The 18,869-nt window shown below is 42.1% G+C and overlaps 1 protein-coding gene across 2 annotated transcripts in view; it reads right to left on the bottom strand.

Moving 5' to 3' along the window:
- TEX15 (testis expressed 15, meiosis and synapsis associated) overlaps window positions 1–18,869 on the bottom strand; it is a 126,496-nt gene that overhangs the window by 50,984 nt on the left and 56,643 nt on the right. For both annotated transcript variants that reach the window (XM_068233705.1, XM_068233704.1), the window contains 2 exons: window positions 12,223–12,366; window positions 10,125–10,266 (listed from right to left, as the gene is read on the bottom strand). In XM_068233705.1, the coding sequence (XP_068089806.1) occupies window positions 10,125–10,266; window positions 12,223–12,366 (286 nt within the window). The remainder of the gene's footprint in view (window positions 1–10,124; window positions 10,267–12,222; window positions 12,367–18,869) is intronic.

Below are 18,869 nucleotides of genomic sequence, written 5' to 3'. Positions count from 1 at the left end.
CTTGGCCAACAGACTGAACCTTATTATCCCCACCATTATTAATGGGACCAGGTGGGTGGGTTTTATCATCAAGAAGCAGGCCTGGGACAACAATAGACACGCCATTGAGCTTATTGATTGGATGGGTTTTTTGGACGCCTTCTGTTTTTGAGTTCTGATGCAGAGAAAGCCTTCAATAGACTGTCCAGGCCCTAACTGTTTGAGATATTGAAGAGGTTTGGATTCTCTGGGCCTTTCTCTCCTCAGTCAGATGCCTATATTGGAACCTTCAGTGAGCAGTTAAACTCCTCCTTGAAAACACAGCTTTTTTTTTGCTTTGTCTAATGGCACGGGGCAGGGGTGCCCCTTGTCACCCCTGCGGTTTGCCATCTGCATGGAACCCCTAGCAATAGCCATTAGGAATTCAGTTGACATCTTATGAGTAAACATAGGCAAGAGGGAGTATAAGAGGGAGTATAAGCTATCCCTCTTTGCCGATGATGTGCTCTTGACATTGGGCCTGATTCACAAAGCGGTGCTAACAGTTAGCACCGTGGTGAAAAGCCCTTTATCACGCCTAAACTCTGTTTAGGCATGATAAGTTTAGGTGTGATAAGTTTAGGTGTGATAAGTTTAGGCATGATAAGTTTAGGTGTGATAAGTTTTTAGGCGTGATAAGTTTAAGCACCAACTGGGTTAGCACCGCAGTGCACAGCTGATCAAAAGTTTTGCGCTAGCAACGTCTGGTGCACTTTGCATAGAGTTTAATGGCGCTGCTTTGCGTGCGGGACTTTGCATGCGATCTAAACTTATCTAAACTTAGCATGCCTAAACTTATCATGCCTAAACTTATCATGCCTAAACTTATCAAGCCTAAACTGAGTTTAGGCATGATAAAAATGGTTATCACGCCTAAAGTCTTTAACTGGGTTATCACCGCTTTGTGAATCGAGCCCATTGTCTCACCCTCTTATTTCCCTGTCCAATCTCTTTTTTTTTTAAAACACGTTTATTGGTAGTAAACATTTAGACATGATCCACTTTGTCATACAAAGAGAAGTTCAAACAATTTACATAAAATTGTACATATATGTAACGATTGGTGTCAGCTAAACAGATTTTCTGATTATTGGTGATCTGCAGTATCACCAATAATACAGACGCTATACCTGATTATGTGGTGATCTGCAGAATCACCAATAATGCTAGTATAGCCAGACACAGGACTACCAATGTGAGATAGTGTTTGGTGCAACAGTAGTGAGGAATAGGAAGTCTCCTGAGGAGCGGGTGCTTCAGACAATACTGCAGTCTATGACCACCTGAGGAGCAGGCGAGTCCGGCTGTACTGTAGTCGGTGGCCACCTGTGGAGCAGCTATCACCAACTGAGCTACAGAGAATGATCACCTGAGGAGAGGGTGATTAAGACTATACTGCAGCCAGTGGACACCTGAGGAGCAGGTGTTACAGACAGTGCTGCAAAGGATATTCACCTGAGGAGCAGGTGAATAAGACTACACTGCAGCCAAGGGACACCTGAGGAGCAGGTGTTACAGACAGTGCTGCAGTTGGGCATCACCTGAGGAGCAGGTGAAATGCCCCAGATCCCTCGCCAGTGGCTAGGCCCACTGGTGAGGTGAGAAAGGTCAGACAAGCAGAGTAGGCAACGTACGGACAGATAAGGTACCAAGGCAGAAGACTGATTCAGTGTTAGATACAGGCAGGGTCGGCAACATGAATCAGATGGGCAGAGGTACAGAGTCAGTAAGCAGGAGAATAGTCAACGGAAGCAGAAGGTCATAACAGATAATACAATGAATTAATACTTTAAGCTATCAACAGAATCTGGCTAAGTGTGAATTCCCAGCTCCGGCTGGTTCTAACACACTTTGGGATTTGACTAGGTCTGGGCGCTCACACGTTAGCATTCGCAACAGCAGACACGGAGCAACTGACAGACTACCACTATATATACACAGATGCTCCGCAGCGCCACCCCAGTCACTCAGCCAATCCGAGGTAGCGTCTGGAGTCAGCTGACAAGGCAGATCAGCTGACTCCCCTTCTATTCGCATAAAGGTCCCGTCGCCTGGTGCGCGCATGCGTAGCCCTCAATCTATGTGCAATAGAAGGACCAGGCAGAGCACCAGCATGTAACTGCGCGGCCGAAGCCGCCGGCTGATACGCGGAGATAGCCGCCATGCCGCTTGTCTCTGCGGCGGCATCTCCGCTATCCTTTACAATATAAACATAATTTGCAGAAACATGAATACAACAATGTCTATACAGTACTTATCATATATATAGCTCACTCAGATGCCATTATACAGAATAAAAATATTTGCATCGCCCAATGTGTAATAAACCATATGAGCAACTGTAAAATGGCAGGACCAATAAACCAAAACTAATAAAACGTTAAACTTAACCATGTCACTCTCTCCCAAAATCTCATACAAGGAATACATCCCCAGCTCCTAACCTAAAAAAGCATACTCCATATATTATTGTACCCCATTATTCATATATCTATTGATCTATAGATGTTAAGTGTGAAATAACCCAGCTACTCCAGACCGCAGTAAATCTAGCTGTCCAATCGCTTTAATTTTCACTCCAGCTACAGTATATCTATGTCCTCTGTGACTTCATCCAAGCCATGAGGCCGTAGATATATGATTTTCAGCTGAAGCAGTGCTGTGGACGCTCGGGTGCGGTCAAACTATTTCCTGCTTCAGCGCTAATTGGTGAAACGGAACATGTAATCCCTTAGCCAAGTAGATTTCCCTCATGAATGAACAATCAATGCTGTTGCCAATAGCAGTGATCTTTCAATCATCATAAAGCTGCTGGAAGAGAAGTGTCTCTCACCTCTCTTGGGTTCAGTGACGATTGTGGCTCCCCCTGTACGCAACTAGAGGGAGTCCCAGCTTGGTGACGTCATCAAGCTTGGACCCAGATACTCGGCAGTATGAGGCTGACTACAGAGATGCAAACTGAGGCTCCTACTGCACAATCGTCGCTGGAACCAGGGAGGTAAGTGATGCTTTTCCCTGCAGATCTTTTTTACAGGGGGTGCTGCCTAATACAGTGGGGGGCTGCCTAATACAGTGGGGGGCTGCCTAATATAGAGAGGAGTACTGCCTAATACAAAGTGGTGCTGCCTAATACAGAGGGGCCTGTCTGATACTGGAAGGTCTGCTTAATACAGAGGGGGAAAATCTGCCAACCTGTACTGGGGGGGCCTATTACTGTGGGCACATCTGGCAATATATACTGGGAGACCTAATAGTGGGGCACATCTGACAAGTTATACTGAGGGGGGATCTAAAACTGGGGGCACATCTGGCAATCTATAGGGATGAGGGACCTAATATTGGGGCACATCTGGCAATCTATACTTGGGAAGAGTTACCTAATACTGGGGGCACATCTAGCTATCTACACGGGGAGGGAGGACCCAATACTGGGGGCACATCTAACAATGTATACAGGGAGGACCAAATACTGGGGGCACATCTGGCTACTTATACTTGGGGGAACCTACCTAACATTGGGGGCACATCTACTACCTATACCGGGGAGGGCAAAATTCAGGTGGGGGGGTGCACTTTAAAATCTCTGTGCTGTACATTGTGAAATGTAAGAGAGTGTACTGTAATAATGGGGATGCAGTGAAACCAATTACAATAAAATATACTGTTTGGCAATGCCCATTTTTAAGGCATCAACCACTTTTTAGACCACGCCCTCTGCATGATAAAATTATTTACAGTTGCTCATATGCTTTATTACACATCGGGCGATGCAAATATTTTTATACTGTATATACAGTGGCTTGCAAAAGTATTCGGCCCCCTTGAAGTTTTCACATTACTGCCACAAACATGAATCAATTTTAGTGGAATTCCACGTGAAAGACCAAAACAAAGTGGTGTACACGTGAGAAGTGGAACGAAAATCATACATGATTCCAAACATTTTTTACAAATCAATAACTGCAAAGTGGTGTGTGTGTAATTATTCAGCCCCCTTTGGTCTGAGTGCAGTCAGTTGCCCATAGACATTGCCTGATGAGTGCTAATGACTAAATAGAGTGCACCTGTGTGTGATCTAATGTCAGTACAAATACAGCTGCTCTGTGACGACCTCAGAATCAGAATCAATTTATTTCGCCAAGTGCAGCGGTTGCCGCACCCGGAATTATTTGTGGTACACATTGGCATAGAGCATAGTGCAAGAACAACAACAACAACAGAACATAACTAGCAAGTAGCAATACAGAAATTCATTGAAGAACAGATGCAGGCATTGAAAACATAGTAGTGCAAGTACATGTGCAAAATGAACAGACGTAGAAAGTAGCAGCTGGTCCTGCTATTTGGTTAATTAGTCGTAGGTGCAAGTTCTAATGAAATGAAGAATTGCCCTAGGTTAAGTACATACAGGCTATTTAGGTCTGGGTGACAGACCTGCTATTTAGCTTTGCTGTGTGCATGTCTCGAGTTCAGAAGGCGCACTGCTTGGGGGAAAAAGGAGTTTCTATGTCTGGAAGTTTTGGTGGAAATAGCTCTATCGCGGTGGTCGGAGCGCATGCGGTTGAAAAAGCGTCCGCCGGGGTGGAGGGGGTCTTGCGTGATCCTATTTGCCCCTGTTTTCAGCCTGGAAGCATGGAGGAGATCCAGTGGTGGCAAGGGTGTACCGATAATTATTTCTGCGGCATTGATAACTCTATGAAGTGTGTACTTCGCTTGTGGTGGCACCGCTATACCAGACGATGATGGAGGAGCACAGGATAGACTCGATGGTGGCAGTGTAGAAGCTTGACATCAGCTCCTGCGGCATGCCAAACTTCCTTAGCTGTCTTAGGAAGAACAGCCGTTGCTGAGCCTTCTTTTGGCATTTAGTGGTGTTTTCCCTCCATCTCAAGTCATTGGTGATGGTAGTGCCCAAGAACCGAACACTTGATACTCTGGTGACCTCTGTGCCTGCGATGAAGATCGGGTCAAGTGGGGGAGGGCGCTTCCTGAAATCCACAACCAGCTCGACAGCCTTTGCAGCATTAAGGACGAGCATGTTATCCTTGTACCAGTTGCAGATGCGCTCGATCTCACTGTGGTAGGAGCGTTCATCCTCACCGCTGATGAGGCCCAGTATGGTGGCGTCATCCGCAAATTTGATGACCTTTACACAGTCGGCAGTTGAGGTGCAGCCGTTCGTATTTGGGGGGCGCCGGTGTTTGTGGTCCTCACTCGGGAGAGGCAGCTGCCGAGTTTGACTCGTTGCGTCCTATTTGTGAGAAAGTCTTTGATCCAATCGCAGAGAGTTCGATCAAGCCCGAGTTGAGCTAAGTTGTTATGCAGGATGACCGTACTGATTAGAGGTTGTCTAAAAGAATATTGGGAGCAACAACACCATGAAGTCCAAAGAACACACCAGACAGGTCAGGGATAAAGTTATTGAGAAATTTAAAGCAGGCTTAGGCTACAAAAAGATTGCCAAAGCCTTGAACATCCCACGGAGCACTGTTCAAATGATCATTCAGAAATGGAAGGAGTATGGCACAACTGTAAACCTACCAAGACATGGCCGTCCACCTAAACTCACATGCCGAACAAGGAGAGTGCTGATCAGAAATGCAGTCAAGAGGCCCATGGTGACTCTGGACGAACTGCAGAGATCTACAGCTCAGGTGGGGGAATCTGTCCATAGGACAACTATTAGTCATGCACTGCACAAAATTGGCCTTTATGGAAGAGTGGCAAGAAGAAAGCCATTGTTAACAGAAAAGCATAAGAAGTCACATTTGAAGTATGCCACAAGCCATGTGGGGAACACAGCAAACATGTGGAAGAAGGTGCTCTGGTCAGATAAGACCCAAACAGAACTTTTTGGCCAAAATGCAAAACGCTATGTGTGGCGGAAAACTGACACTGCACATCACTCTCAACACACCATCCCCACTGTCAAATATGGTGGTGGCAGCATCATGCTCTGGGGGTGCTTCTCTTCAGCAGGGACAGGGAAACTGGTCAGAGTTGATGGGAAGATGGATGGGGCCAAATACAGGGCAATCTTGGAAGAAAAACTCTTGGAGTCTGCAAAAGACTTGAGACTGGGGCGGAGGTTCACCTTCCAGCAAGACAACAACCCTAAACATAAAGCCAGGGCAACAATGGAATGGTTTAAAACAAAACATATCTATGTGTTAGAATGGCCCAGTCAAAGTCCATATCTAAATCCAATCGAGAATCTGTGGCAAGATCTGAAAACTGCTGTTCAGAAACGCTGTCCATCTAATCTGACTGAGCTGGAGCTGTTTTGCAAAGAAGAATGGGCAATGATTTTAGTCTCTAGATGTGCAAAGCTGGTAGAGACATACCCTAAAAGGCTAGCAGCTGTAATTGCAGCAAAAGGGGGATCTACAAAGTATTGACTCGGGGCTGAATAATTACGCACACCCCACTTTGCAGTTATTTATTTGTAAAAATGTTTGGAATCATGTATGATTCTCGTTCCACTTCTCACGTGTACACCGTTTTGTATTAGTCTTTCACGTGGAATTCCAATAAAATTTATTCATGTTTGTGGCAGTAATGTGACAAAATGTGGAAAACTGCAAGAGGGCCGAATACTTTTGCAAGCCACTGTATATGATAAGTACTGTATAGACATTGTTGTATCCCCATTAACCTATCCTCTCTAATTTTTACCATTAAAATACTTTTAAGATTGTCTCAATTTAAAGTTAAAAGTACACACTGTAGCAAAAACCCACTTTTATTTCAGAATCAAATATCATAACCATACATTTTGACAGGAACATAACTTGAGTTTTTTTTTTATAAAAGGGAGAAACAGCCAAGTAAAATCTGTGTTTTTTATCTACAGTAGCACTTTTTATTTTTAAACTGGTTAAAACTGAGAAATAATGTTATTTTCCCCATTAAAATGCATACAAATCTAAACTGTTCTTGGGACAAAATAATAGTTTTTCTGGAATAAAAAAAGACAGGTCATAAAACGGCCATACATAATAGAGATACCACACAGGGGGTTTCCAGTCATTTTACAGAGGCCAGACATAATTTATCCCAGATGAGGGTTCAGGTAATAGATAGCGTACCTCCAAAAGGAGAGGAAGGTTGAGTAGATCCAACGAACTTTTAAGGCGTGAGGCATGGTGGATAAGGAAATTACTAAATGTCATGGGGAGGGGAGGCCTTAACCGTGAATATGATTTGGGTTTTTGTATAAAGCTTTTGTATATAGTTTTTTGGGGGGTAACATTGAGATCCAGTGCTGTGCTTTGGTGATGCCTGTTCTACAGTGTTGGCAATATGTACTATATTGAAATTTGTGGGCTAATTTTACTGCTGCAGGACATGCTGCTGCTGGTTATATTATGGCTGAATGGCTTGAAAAAGAGCTTTCCAGCTCGAAACAGCGGGATGTCACCGCTTTAGCCTATTTTTGATCACATGTTTGACTACTATGTCATTTTAATGACACTTCAATAAAGAGCTGAATTTTATTTTTGTGGTGCCAGCCTTGTTTTGTGTTTTGATCAGAAGTTTCCTATATCAGAAATAGTCCTAGAAATGGACCAGCATGCCCTGGTACATTCTCTTCTGCAAAGAGCCAACTCTGTCCTCCCATTGGAGGCGCAGTACAAGCACTTGCACATTTGGTGGACTACAAGATTAAGTATACCTTAGGGCTGCATATCCAGGCTGAAAAAATTGCTGTTACAGTATCCAGGGTTCCTTAGGCGAGTGGCTCCGATACCTTGGTGGTGCGGGATTTTAGCACTCTCATCACTCTCCTTAGTTTTGCAGCGAGTAAGCCCACTCTGATCTGCACTACAAGTGAAAGTAGCCTGTACTGGGCTCCACACTCTACTGGGAGCATCTTTGCTAACAAGGGAAAAGATATCGAGTTGTGCGTACAATCCCTTGGGAGGACAGTGATGATACTTTTATCGGTGATTGCAAAGTGGTAATGCTGCATTCTCTTTGGTTTACGTTTACATTATTCTTCATTTTTCCCCAGGCTATTTGTATAGTACTGTATATCCAGCACCAGTCCCATTCTTCTTGTCTCACAAATGTTATCAGGCATAAACTCAGTCGCAACCAGCCTGAATGAGCAGCCGATCATGGGTTTCGCACTGACATACGATGCACGCACCGCCCACTTTTTACTATATTCAGAGTCAGTATCACGTAGGGGCCAAAAAACATGTTTACTATAACAGAAGTTTTATTATATCCGGGTTTACTATACCAGGTGTTGCTCCCATAGACTTATTATGGAGAATGTCTGGGACCTGAAGCAGTAGTTTACTATACCAGAATTTATTATAACAAGATTATACTGTATATCATTTAGGTGTCATAAGTATGGATAAAGTTATTGCTGATTAAATAGGGACATAGCTAAAACGTCAAAACTGTTCTGGTCCATAAGTAGAGATGCAAAGTGGTTAAGTTAGGATTTTTTTTTTCAAGGTTCAAGATCAACCCAGACAAAACAAAATTACTCCCCTTTAGAGCAGGGGTCCCCAAACGTTTTGAGTCGAGGGCCGGGTGAACATACTTCGGACTGCTGGTGGGCCGGAGTATACATAAAATGATGTAGAAGTCTTTGCGGGCCAGACAGAAAAGCATACCAAGGTGACAACCTGCAGTCCAATTGGACAGCAGTGTCACCTCATGTGGAATTTGATTGGAAACCAGCAAATTACTGCTTTCTGGCTTCCATGTGGATGGGTGGTGCCAGCACTACTATTCTATATGCGGACCACCAATATATAAAGATGTAGCCGACAGCATCTATAAGTAATACATTTTGTGTGTGTGGAGGGCTGGTAAAAAAGCCTCAGGGGGCCACATTCAGCCCACGGGCCTTAGTTTGAGGACCGCTGCTTTAGAGGATCTCCAGGCCCTGCAAATTAGCTTCCACTTTAAGTGGAAGACAGCATTAAATATCTGGGTGTTCATTTAGGCACTTCATATTACAAACTACTGTATATATCAAATCAATTTTGCATCCCTCTTCCACCAACCTCTAAAGGGTTTGGATATATGGAATACTTTCCTTAATTTGGGCTAGAGGCAATCGATCAGGACTAGGCTGAGCCTCTCAGCATACTGAGCATATTAAGCCACGCATTTGGGGCAGGTTTCAGGGCCCATTCACACTAGAAGTGCTTTTCTGAGCATTTTGCGATTGATTAGAGGTTTTTAAAATCGCACCCATTCACTTTCAATAAAATAGCGGAAAAAACGCGGCGAATCCACAATCACGTACGCAAAAATCGCGGCGCTTTTTCTGCAATTTTAATGAAAGTGAATGGGAGCGATTTTAAAAAACGCTAATTAATCGCAAAACGCTCACAGCGCTTCTGGTGTGAATGGGCCTTCAGAGTCTGTAGCCTCCGCTGAGATCTAAGTGGGCAGACATAGAGGTATATCTATTTCTCCCTATTCAATATGTGCTCTCCTCAGGCTATCTGTCAATCCATCCATTTGTTTGCAGATTCATCTTAAAGGGATCTGAAGTAAAAATAAACTTATGATATAATGACTTGTATGTGTAGTACAGCTAAGAAATAGAACATTAGTAGCAAAGATATGAGTCTCATATTGTTTCCAGTTCAGGAAGAGTTAAGAAACGTCACTTGTTATCTTTGCAAAAGAGCTTCTCTAAGCTCTCCAACTAACTTAGTCAGAGAACAATGCTTTTTTTCTGAAGCACTTATACATCAAAGTAACAGTAAGAAACAGTGAAAGACAACTTCAGATAAGATTTTACTGCAGGGAGATTCAAAGGCCATTAGCTCTGCTCCCTTTCATAGTTTAAAATGCAGAGTGTAGTTTGTAAACTGCAAATATTAGAGAATGATACAATGCTATAAAAAAGGAACAGTATGACGCGTGTATGTTTAGTTTTTAATTTTCAGTTCAGGTTTGCTTAAAATTATATTCAGTAAAGTTCCTTCAAGTGCTCAGAGAAGAGGAGGTCTTGTATATGTGGGTGTGATGGGAGAAGGAGGGTGTTATTTTCCACCCCGAGCCTGACTCAGAGGTTACCACTAGGAAGGTAAAGAGTTATGAGATTGGAGATTTAAATAAACACATACCTGAGGTGGGCTTAGCTGGCAGTCGTGCTGGAAACATAACTGTTTTTTGGGTTATGAATGTTGCATTTATTGAAGCAGTTGGAAGGCAATGTCTTGGCATTTTCACAGGTTTAGAGCTGGTATCATACTCATACATGTAGACCTGGAGAACAAATTCATTTCAGATTTCACTCTCAATTTACGTAGTGTAAAATTCCAACATTTCTATAGTTAAAAGTGTCCACGTGACAAAAAATAAACCTCTCATTTAGTTCATATTCAACAAGCACTCCTGGTAGAAAGAACGACAGTGTGTGCTTTACAGGTGAAACTTGAAAAATTAGAATATTGCGCAAAAGTCTATTTATCTCAGTAACTAAATGGTGAAACCAATATATGAAAGAGACTCATTACATGCTAAACGAGATATTTCAAACCTTTATTTGTTATAATTTTGATGATTATGGTTTACAGCTTATAAAAACCCCCAAATCAAAATCTCAGACCATTAGAATATTGTCAAAATGTTCAATATTCTAGGCTCAAAGTGTCAGACTAATCAGCTAATTAATCCAAAACACCTGCAAAGGTTTATTATTTCATATATTAGCTTCACCTTTTAAGTTGAATTACTGAAATAAATGGACATTTGCACAATATTCTAATTTTTCGAGTTTCACCTGTATGATAGAACACTTTTTGGATTATTGCAGAGTGCTTTTTCTGCTACACATTTGTGACATTGGATTTTTTGGGCTTTAAATAAAATCCTGCTTTCTCTATACTGGAGAGCCTATGAAAATATTTTTGGAATATTCAACTTGTTAACTACAAATGGGCGTGGCCACGGCGGCAGCCCCAATACCGCCTAACGCAAATTGGCGTCAGGTCCTGGAGCCGGCTACTGAAGGAGATTGCGCGCATTGATGTCAGGTAAATGAACGCACATAGCATAATACTGTTTTATACGCAATGTACCCGGTGCAGGATGAATGATGTGATGTGAAGACCTGGCAGCACTCCCACATACCAGCCACCACAATAGTATGAAGCAGCTCATTGGATGACCATGCTGACCATCCACAGACCAGCAATCTCGTTTAAGCCTCAATAAGGCGATTTCACATAAACTGCATCAATGATTTCTCTCTTTTGAACAGCGTTTATTCCATTAAAAACCTAAAAAAAGTATTGCACTTAAATGGTATTCCACTAAAATGCGCATATAAAATCTAACATGTGTACTCAGCGTCTCTCTGTGCGTCCCAAGCTCCGCCCGGAACTGAGTGAATGTGGTGTCAATACACCTTTTATTGTGTTGTTGGCCTATGTAATTTCACATTTTATCCTGTTAGCTCTTTACTATTTGATTTGTATTCTTGTTGTCTCCAGTAGAGCCAGGAGCCAGTGGTGACAAGTGCCAACAAGCAAACTTTTGAGGAATCCAGCGCTGGAACGCCTCTGCTGAGAAGGACAGGGGAAGCCTGTATTGGGCACCTCCTACCAGTAATTACTCTCACACTATCTGTGTAGTCACATACTGTATATGACAAATAGTAAGAGTTGCCTCATGGCTGCAAAAATAAATTTCTTCTAGTATACTGGAAGTTTGTGCATGTGACAGTAATTCTGAGTGATGCCTTTGAAGAGGAGACATGTTGTTCCAATGTTTTGCACTGGTGCCTCCTTTCTGCTATCAGTCCATCACATTGACAATAAACTTCTACAATATGGTCTACCTTATGGTGGCCACTAATGATCCAATATTTTTCATCCAATCTTACCATTTCTATGTAATATAAGGTAACTGCCTGAAGTATCCATTCAGTATATTCACTCAATGTACCCTTATACTACATAGATTTGGTAAGATTGGATGAAAAAGATTGGATCATTAGTGGCCACCTTTACTCACATGAAAATCCATGTCGATACATTTTTTTAACACTAGAAATTTTATAAAATTGAAATGCTTACTTAATTCCACGAAAACAAACAAACAAATTAGGTCACTACATCACAACTTAACGTATAGCACATGCAGAAACAAACAAACAGCCAGCTACTAAACTACTCAATGTTAAAAAATAGGAAGAAGAAGTAGGAGGAAAAAACGTACCAATGATTTTTTAACTTGATCTTCAAATGGATCCTTCCATATTGGTGGTTGTTTAGATATATGGCTATCAAAATTTGGAGTTGGATCCAGTGCCATTTTCTTTTTACCCAATACAGGAACTATTCTAGCTTTACCAAGCAGAACCTGAATAAAAAGTAAACAGTCAGGTTTCTAAATAAAAATGCATTAGGGAAAACCCAAAGGCCCTTTAAGTAATACTCATTAGTAAAGTAGTTGACAATCAGGCATAACTTGAAAAAACTATTTGGAAAGTATGCAAATAATACAGCACTATGCATCCCTACTTCCCTTTATATCCCAAAATCAGCCATATGCACTAGATGTGCTCGGTCTTTAACATATTTGACTACATTATTTGTTTTTAAAATGTTTTCATTTAACTATGCACACTACAAGTCGATTTGTCTAAAAACAATATGGAAGTATAGCTTATTTTACAAAACTCTCTTCACAAAGCATTCATGGAGAAGTTAATGGTTGATTTAATCAGGTGGTTTATAAGTAGAATGTGACTGACTGGTGGCAACATTTCATCCACACAAGAAACAAAATGAGACATAATCATGACCAGTCAATCAGAAACTTACAAATGAATTACCTGATCAGACTGATCAGATGCTTTTCCATGAATACAGCTCCAAAAGATTCTCTGTAGAATAAACTGATCATCTCTACAGTGCTGTAAGACTTGATATAACAGAGGATGCTTATTAGATGAGAAAATATAGAGAGGAGACGCTTTTGAGGTGCATTAGCTCCTGCACTGGCCTTTTGCTTCCGCCTAGTAGTTTTTTGACATGCTGCCATGGGAATGTTGCCTCATATACTGGCACGTGGCATCAGTTTTGTGGTGTGATCTGAATGTGCTCTTTGATTTGGGATGTCTGCCACTTCTTGCCGGTCCCTCTGGCATCAAGACTATCCAGCTTAGCTTAGGCGAGTTAGATCGTAACGCTTGAACTGTGGCAGTTACTCTTATTATTTCTGTGTAAGAGGCGTGTTTGTTTAAGTGAGTTTAAAATTATCTATGGGGAAATGTGAGAGGTTCTGTTGTGACATGCAGTTTCCTGTTCCTTATCAGGCCGATTCATTAGCCTATTGTGTTGTGATTAGTTGTATCTCATCCACGTGTACTACATAAGCTTGTGTGTAACGGTAAGACATTGAGCTGTGTGACATGAACAAGTGCTACGACTTGAAACGGTGGACTGCTGCCACTTCACGTCTGTATCAGTTTTTTTCAATTGTATCTTAATCTATTTATAAAAAAGTGGATTTTAGCAGAGCTGTGCTGGATTACCTCTGGAGCTACATTTCGTCAGCACAATAGGAGAAAGAGGCGCCCAAGAGTATATAAAACTAAGTTAAAAACACTAAAATCAAGAAAAGGGGGAGATGGCTTACATCAATAACGGCAGTCACATATGACAATAACATTTATTAGCATTGGCAACGCGTTTCATGGGTCCAAGCCCACTTCTTCAGGCCAATACAGTGCAAAAGGAGTTACTAACCAGAGTTCTGAGCGCCGAGAGGCCACACCCCACTTCTAAGTTCTCTGCATCACTTGATGTAGAGAAAGCAAAGATACAGAAAGGAAGTTGCTGCCACTCTGTGAAGTTGGCCCCCCTACAATGAGCACAAATACAAAAAGCCTTCATGTTTGGTTAGTGCTACGTTGTGCCCATTTGTGCCACAGGAAAAAAAGATTTGTGCTGCTTTCGTTTAGAAGATAAACAGAATTATTTTTTCCCAAACAACATTACACTACCCCCCTACAATGGCGCACAGATATGTAATTGGTATGGTTGGGTAGTGCCGCAATTGTATTGCAAAAATTATTGTTCTATCTTTTATAGTTTTTGAGATATATTCAAGTTTTATTGAAAAAAACTTAAATATCTCAAAAACTATAAAATATAGGATGCTGATTCATGCAGTACAAACGCAACACTACCCAGCCATGCCAGTTTCATGTCTGTGTGCCATGGTAGGGGGGCTGGGTGATGTTACCGTCTCAAGAAAATTGCTATTATTATCTTCAAAGCGAAAGCAGGATAAATATTTTGTGGCACAAATGTAACAATAATCAAACATACTGGAGATTTTATTTGTGTTGATTCTTAGTATGCCAACATATTATGGAGCTATTGCTGTCTGCATCAGAACAAGTGAGAGCAGACAGTTTGCGATCAGCCACAAATGCAACTGCTGGACCACTTTGCTCTGAAGTCCCCTATAAGGTACTAAGGTTTTCAAGAGCAGAACAAAGTTATAGTGATTTTGTTTGAAGCAGTTTGAAGCAGAATATCACCTTTTTATATTGTTCATTGAACAATACAGTACTAATAAAAGCAAAACATTGCATTATGCTGGTGCATTTACTATTTAAATCCATCAATAATATGCTTTTTTTATTTTCTATTGGCAGTGGGGGCCTAGGTGAGTTAACCACTGCTTACACAGCTTGAACCCACCACGCACTCTGGGATGATTTTGCTGTTTGCGCAATTGATCTCACTATTTCCTGCAACCTATAACCCATTCCTGGAAAAGTCTCCATCATTGTTCTAAACAACTGTCAGATGTTGATACCAGACAGCAACCATTGTTAAAGAAAACCTGAACTGAAAATTAAAAGTCAAAATAAGCATACACAAGTCATACTTACCTTCCATGTAGTCTACTCCTCAGTGTCTTTCTCCTGTCCCGTGTCCTGTTTGTTCACTGTGATCAAGGGAATTTTCCGTCCTCCATTTTGAAAATGGCCATTACCCATAACAGCTTTCTGGTCAGCACACAGTTAAACTGTAACATCGCCCACTTGAGCCATAGGGAAACATGGACATTTCCTGGTACATCCGTTTTCCTCTCAGCTATAACTGACAGCAACTGATATTTTACTGACAGCAACTGATAATTTTCAGATCTGACAAAATATTGTCAGAACTGGAAAGGGTTATTGTCAGAAGAAAATGGTGAGCTTCTGAGAGGAACTGATGGCAAGGTACCTATGTAATGTTCATTTGCAGTTACCTCGTGTGTTTATTTTAAATATTTTTACTCAGTACAGGTTCTCTTTAAAGAGACACTGAAGCGGAAAAAAATTATGATATAATGATTTGTATGTGTAGTACAGCTAAGAAATAAAACATTAAGATCAGAGACATAAGTCTATTTGTTTCCAGTACAGGACGAGTTAAGAAACTCCAGTTGTTATCTCAATGCAAAAAAGTCATTAAGCTCTACACTTTCAAAGTTTCTTCTAAAGTTTATTATCTCAGCTGTCAGTGAAGAATTTTCTTTTTCTCTGCCAGAGAAAAGGTCAATACTTCACAAGACTGCTCTGAAAAAAATCATTTAGAATGCTGAGTAGTGTGTAAACTGCAAATATTAAAGAATGATGCAATGTGTGTGAAAGCATACAGCAGAAGGGTGAATGAAGAGAGGGTTGTAAGATCTTGAGCATGTGTGAAAGTGTACAAAGTATGTATACAGTACAGAGTATGTGTAGGGTATATGTGGGTATAATCTAAGGTAAGTGTATAGTTTATGTGTTGAGTAAGGCTGGGTTCGCACTACACTGTAGCCTCAATGTGGATGGTCACAGTGGAACTGTCCATGATGTGTCTGTCCATGATTTTATGGTGTCCTTTGTCAGCATGGTATGTATGACATGCCTGTGTGTCTGTGTAGCTGAAAAAGTCAGTCTACGCAAGGGGCATATGTGAGCAGATCTTATCGTTAACATAGGATCTATTGATATGTCTGTTTGTTAATTGCAGAAAAGGGTCAGATTTGCTCTGTAATATGAACACAATCTAAGTGTAGTGCTGTTGTGTATAACATATAGGTAAGGGCTAGGGTATACTATTGTGTTGCTATGATGATTTCAGCAATGTGCATCAGGGTTTGATAATTGATAGGCACATATGTGTTATATTACTGTTAAAAAAATTGAACATTGCGTGTCTTGTTAATTCACAGTACTTTAAACATGGGATGGAGCATGACCAGCCAAGGAGCAAGGATACATAATACATAAAGGGAAGAAGTTAAATTTCTTCATTCCGGACTCGAGTCCATTTTTGCTACCCTACATCTTGTACATCTTTAGTGTGCACCGTCAGGAGTGAAACTCATGCCGATCCTCCTTAACCACTTGAGGACCAGGCTGTTTTACTCAGATCTCTGCTGCGTGGGCTCTCCAGCCCGCAGCACAGATCCGCTTTGAGGCAGGGTGATCAGACTTCCCCCCTTTTTTCCCCACTGATCGCAGCCGGCTGTTTGTGTTTTGCGGGGGGGGGGGGGGCCTCCTCAAGCCCCCCTCTGCAGCGATTCCCAGCCTCCCTGTCCTCCTTCCTATGGGCGGCACAGGACGGCGATCCGTCCTGCACTGCCTCTGATAGGCTTCAGCCTATCAGATGTCGGCGATCCCCGGCCAATCAGAGGCCCGGGATCGCGGACCTCCTTTACGGCGCTGCTGCGCAGCAGCGCCGTATGATGTAAACACAGGATTTCTTCCCCGCGTGTTTACATTTCGCCTGCGAGCTGCGATTGGAGGCTCGCAGGCTGTTCACGGAGACACCCTCCGTGAACTGACATGGAAAGTTTCCATGTAAAACCACTTACGACCTGCCGCCTATCGGCGTTAGGCGGTCGTTAAGTGGTTAAACTTTATTTCTTGCGCTACAGCACTGGGCGTAAGCCTGTATATGCACCTGAATTGCTGCTTGTATATACATGGTGATTATGCACTGGATACAATCTACCATTGATGTACGGTAGGTGTACATTGGTAAGTTATTTTATTGGTTTACATTTTGCATACCTAAAAAGTATATTGCAGATATTGCTGGAATTTTAATAAACTTTATTGTAATAAAGAAAAAAATGGTGCAAAAAGAAAAAAAAAATAGACTCTTGCTGCCTCTATATACTCTTCCCATATGCACTGTTGCTGTATATGACTTTGTGTGGGTTTGCTGTCTTTGGGCAATAATGGAGGGGAGGACCTGACGTGGATGGGCTGCATGTAAGGGAAAGCTTTTTTGGACATGAGAGCAATGAAAGCACTGTGTACAGGGAGAGGAGTGGAGTGTAATGGAAAGAGGCAGCACTGTAAAGGCTAATTGGTATGATGGACACAGATGAGAGCAGTGGAGGTAGTATGCATGAAAGCACTGTGTACAGGGAGAGGAGTGCAGTGTAAGGGATAGGGACAGCACTATAAAGGCTAATTGGTATGATAGACACAGATGAGAGCAGTGGAGGTAGTGTGCATGCAAGCACTGTGGACATGGAAAGGAGTGCAGTGTAAGAGATAGGGGCAGCACTGTAAAGGCTAATTGGTATGATGGATACAGCATTGGATGTAGTGTGCATGAAAGCACTGTGTACAGGGAGAGGAGTGCACCGTAAGGGATAGGGTCAGCACTGTAAAGAGCTAATTGGTATGATGGACACAGATGAAAGCAATGGATGTAGTGTGCAGGAAAGCACTGTGTACAAGGAGAGGAGTGCAGTGTAAGAGATAGGGGCAGCACTGTAAAGGCTAATTGGTATGATGGACACAGATGAGAGCAGTGGAGGTAGTGTGCAGAGTAAAATCGTATTAACTTTATTTATTGCAGTCTGTGTTATTGGTAAGTTGAGTTGCATTCAACATATCTGTAGTTATTTTGTGATGTAATGCATGTCATATGAAGGTTACATATAAACTGCTAAAATGTATCAAATAATGATCTATGAGAAACAGGTGATGTGATATCTGTTTACTTATCATCTTTTGTGCTATATGTCTGCTGCTTGTAGTGTTCAATAGTGTGTGTTCAAGGAGTTCTCAGCAGGGCTGTGGAGTCGGCGTCGAGGAGTCGGAGCAATTTTGGGTACCCGGAGTCAGAGATTTTATAAACTGAAGAGTCGGAGTCACATTCATTTGTACAAAATCCACAGCCCTGGCAAGTATAGACTAAGGAGTCGGAGTCGAGGAGTCTGAGCCATTTTTGGGTACCCGGAGTCGGAGGTTTCATAAACTGAGGAGTCAGAAGATTTTTGTACCGACTCCACAGCCCTGGTTATCAGCCCTATGGGGGATGGAAAATGTGTACCGAGGAATAGTTTATATGTGAAGATAGTACTGCATTTCAGCCATGAAAGTGGTAAGCATGTGAACTTGTCTGCATTATAAGGTAAGGGCAATTTGGAGATGTATTGCGCTTTCATGTTGGCTGAGGAAACCAAAGTGTTTTGGGACAGTAATATGTAGTAGGAATGGTCATAAAGCCATATCTAATGTTGCAGTAAACCCAGGCTGCCTTATCTCCCGTACATCTTTTATGTGCAGAATTTGAAGTAAGGGCCAGTTTCCACTAGGTACTGCAGCCCGAAATAGCAACGCCACGCCATGCACAGCTACAGGGATTCGAGTGCGTGCTGCAGAAATGCAGATCCAGATTTGCACTGCAGTGCGATCTGGATGGTTAACACTTTAGTGGAGATAGGCAACATTTTCACGGCCCTATCGCCTGCAGGAACACCCTGCCAAAGGCTTACAATCTAAAGGGTGGGGGAGGGGTGGCATTGTGCAGGACAAGGAGTAAAATGTTTATACAAACTGTTAGTGT

The sequence above is a fragment of the Hyperolius riggenbachi genome, chromosome 1, assembly GCF_040937935.1.
Source record: "Hyperolius riggenbachi isolate aHypRig1 chromosome 1, aHypRig1.pri, whole genome shotgun sequence".
Lineage (NCBI taxonomy): Eukaryota > Metazoa > Chordata > Amphibia > Anura > Hyperoliidae > Hyperolius > Hyperolius riggenbachi.
The sequence above is the reverse complement of the archived record's forward strand: the minus strand, read 5'-3'. Positions and strand labels throughout refer to the sequence as shown.